We start from the raw sequence: 3,171 nt of genomic DNA on the forward strand, positions 1-3,171 counted from the left end.
ACCTGTGGTTTGGGTTTAACCATTCCTCAGCAACAACACTGGCCATATTTGACTATCTCTTCTTTGCCTTCAAAGCCTGCGGGCAGGTAAACAACCCCTTTCTCACCTGTGGAGAAACAGCAACAGGCTACAGAGAGGTAACTGGACCACAGTTCAGCAACAGAGAGGTAACTGGACCACAGTTCAGCAACAGAGAGGTAACTGGACCACAGTTCAGCAACAGACCTTTCACCACCAGGGGGGGGGGCAATCTACAGCTACGTGGTGACTACTACTCAAAGGTATTTTCTTTCTTTTCTCCTTCAAGCCACCATCAGTGTTGTTTGCTTTTCTTCTTTAGCTTGTTACATTTTCTGTTGACACGAAGCTTCTGTCAGCTTTATGTATCTTTTTTTTCTTTCATGACGAAAAGCATATCAGCAACATTTTGCCACTGTTGCATTGCATTCTTGATAGTACTCACCTACAATCATCAGAAACATTATTTTTTCCGCCTTTCACCCCTTTTGCAAGTCAGGGACACATTACCCTTTACTACACCAGTCACACAGAACACTCAGCGTAGCCACCCCCCCCCCAGGTGTGGTAAAATGGAATCATTATTATTATCCATGATTCTGGATGGTGTTTTAAATAAGCTCGTCATTTGCATGCTTTAAATAATTTCCCAAAGACACATAATATACATACTGCTTCTTCCGAGAAAAGAATCTGAATTGGGGACTAAAGTTGTTGTGACTGCCATGGCAACAGATGGAAACTAAACCCAACAACATGCAAGGAACAAAGCAGACCTAGGCGGAGCAGACGCGGCACCAGACAAAAGTTTCGAGCAGGAGAAGAAGACACCATCAAGCCAGCAACAGCTTCTTCTACCTCTCCGTGCCAACAGTAACAACATTCCCCACCTCCACAGTCAGCCCCCATCTACAGCAACAACATTCCCCTCCTCCTCAGTCAGCCCCCATCTATAGCAACAACATTCCCCATCTCCTCAGTCAGCCCCCATCTACAGCAACAACATTCCCCATCTCCTCAGTCAGCCCCCATCTACAGCAACAACATTCCCCATCTCCTCAGTCAGCCCCCATCTACTGCCATTGCTTCCCCCACAAACCAACAAGGGTGTGGCCAAGTTTTACGCTGGTCACTTGTCAAAAGGATACTCGTATTTTTGTCATCTTTCTGTTCCATTCCAGGCAATGCTGCGGCCACTCGTCTGAACAACTGTTGACAAAAAAGAAAATCCCTGCATGAGTTTTACTGTGTCACATTTTCCAACAATACGAACGCAGACTTTTGCTTTACTGTTAAAAGAAACGTTCACAGCTTCACCAGAAAAATGAAATTAGTGAAGCAAATATTCCCATCAGATTAGCCCACTTCAAGAGCGAAATCTTATATAAAACATTCATCAACTCGTGAGGAAAAAACATCTCTGTGGGTGGTTGGCTGGTGCTCTGGTGTGCCTTTAACACTCTGTTGTAACACCTCTAATCATCAGCATTTATTTGACCCAACTGTGTTGAAAGTGCCATAAAAAAACCCCACTAAAACAAAAGCATCTTGTCTGACCAAATAGCATCGTGTAAAACAATTCTCCTAATGTCTGGAGCAGAGAGGAAGACACTGAAACGACATCAGAGCCCACTTAACGTGAACATGGCAAATCAGGAAATAGTGATCAATTGAAGGAAAAGAAAATCCCTGATTTTTTTTTTCTACTTCTCAAAACCGTGCAGTAGTCATACAGAATTTGGTTTAAGCAACTTCGCTGTACGTACGAGTTAAGAAGAACTAAAGAAAATATAATATTCTTACAGACTAGGAAAGAAGCACCTCCAATACACACACAAAAAGTGAAGCATGATGCTTTTCTCTGCACACATTGTTGACCTACCTGTTTTACGTTATATCCAGCCTTGGCACTGGTTTCGATGAACATCACATTCAACTCTTTTGCTTTCCTCTCTCCTTCTTCCGTGGAAACTTGTCTGAGGGAGGAAAAAACACTTTGAGAATGTACGTCACAAAACATTGTCTCAATTAGGAGATTGTTTGTTGAAGTAACGAGAAGCACATCGACACGATAATGGTCATTGAGTGCTGGGAAAATAGTCAGACAGGCAGACTGAAACAACAGAGGGGAAGGTAAGGAAGTAGGACCTACCAGTGGCGCCCTTCAACCACCCACTGAATAAGGAGAAAAACTTTGACACAATAAAGAGATATCTGCGCCATCATCATTGCCTTTCTCACCCTGCACGAGGGTATAGGTCACCAACAAATATTTTCCACCTTTCTTTATCTTGAGCTGGCTCCTGATGTTATTCCACGTCTTCCCACTTTTCTGTACATCTATTTCTGAGATTCTAAGAGATATGTAATGTTGGGGGAAAAGTCTGAAAAGCAGACAGAGTCAACAGACTGAAAGGAAACAAGACCTACCCGAGATACCCTCCAACCACCCACGGCTGAAAAAGGGAGAGGGAAAATTAATTAAAAAATCAGAGACTGCCACAAGCTACCGTTACCCATTTCCCACAGCAAGCAGGAAAGCACAGACGCAGACACAGCCAAACAGCACATAAACCAGAAAGACGGAAGATCCAACAGTCGGAACAAGAGTTTTTTTTTTTTTAAACCCTTAAAACCCCCCAACTAAATCAGACTTTCTTTAAAATGACACAAAAGCCACTTTTGGCATGCCTAAGGACAAATGATTGTGAGAGAAAAAATCCCTGAAACACTTGAATATTTCTGTCCTAGATTACCTCTTGTCTGAAAGATCTGTCTTGTTACCAACTAGCATAATGATCACATCACTGCCTCGCTCCGTGCGCACGTCATCAATCCATTTGGATGTCTGGTGGAAGGAATTCGCATCTGAAAGAGAAAACAAAATTCAGAGTGAAACCAAAATGTAAAATCTAAAAGGACTCCCAACAAAAAGAATAACCTTTAAATAACACCTGCAACAGACAAAAGCACTGTCAAACCTGTGTCAAAACAGCCACCTACAGTCAAACCTGTGTAAAACAGCCACCTACAGTCAAACCTGTGTAAAAACAGCCACCTACAGTCAAACCTGTGTAAAAACAGCCACCTACAGTCAAACCTGTGTAAAACAGCCACCTACAGTCAAACCTGTGTAAAACAGCCACCTACAGT

General features: G+C 42.8%; 1 protein-coding gene across 1 annotated transcript in view; it reads right to left on the reverse strand.

Moving 5' to 3' along the window:
• Positions 1–3,171, reverse strand: part of LOC101852403 (ras-related protein Rab6) — a 15,789-nt gene that overhangs the window by 7,103 nt on the left and 5,515 nt on the right. Inside the window, exons 5-7 of the mRNA XM_005097122.3 lie at positions 2,775–2,886; positions 1,901–1,994; positions 1,167–1,227 (exon numbers count right to left, since the gene is read on the reverse strand). Of these exons, the coding sequence (XP_005097179.1) occupies positions 1,167–1,227; positions 1,901–1,994; positions 2,775–2,886 (267 nt within the window). The remainder of the gene's footprint in view (positions 1–1,166; positions 1,228–1,900; positions 1,995–2,774; positions 2,887–3,171) is intronic.

This window comes from Aplysia californica, unplaced genomic scaffold (genome assembly GCF_000002075.1).
Source record: "Aplysia californica isolate F4 #8 unplaced genomic scaffold, AplCal3.0 scaffold00146, whole genome shotgun sequence".
Taxonomy (NCBI): domain Eukaryota; kingdom Metazoa; phylum Mollusca; class Gastropoda; order Aplysiida; family Aplysiidae; genus Aplysia; species Aplysia californica.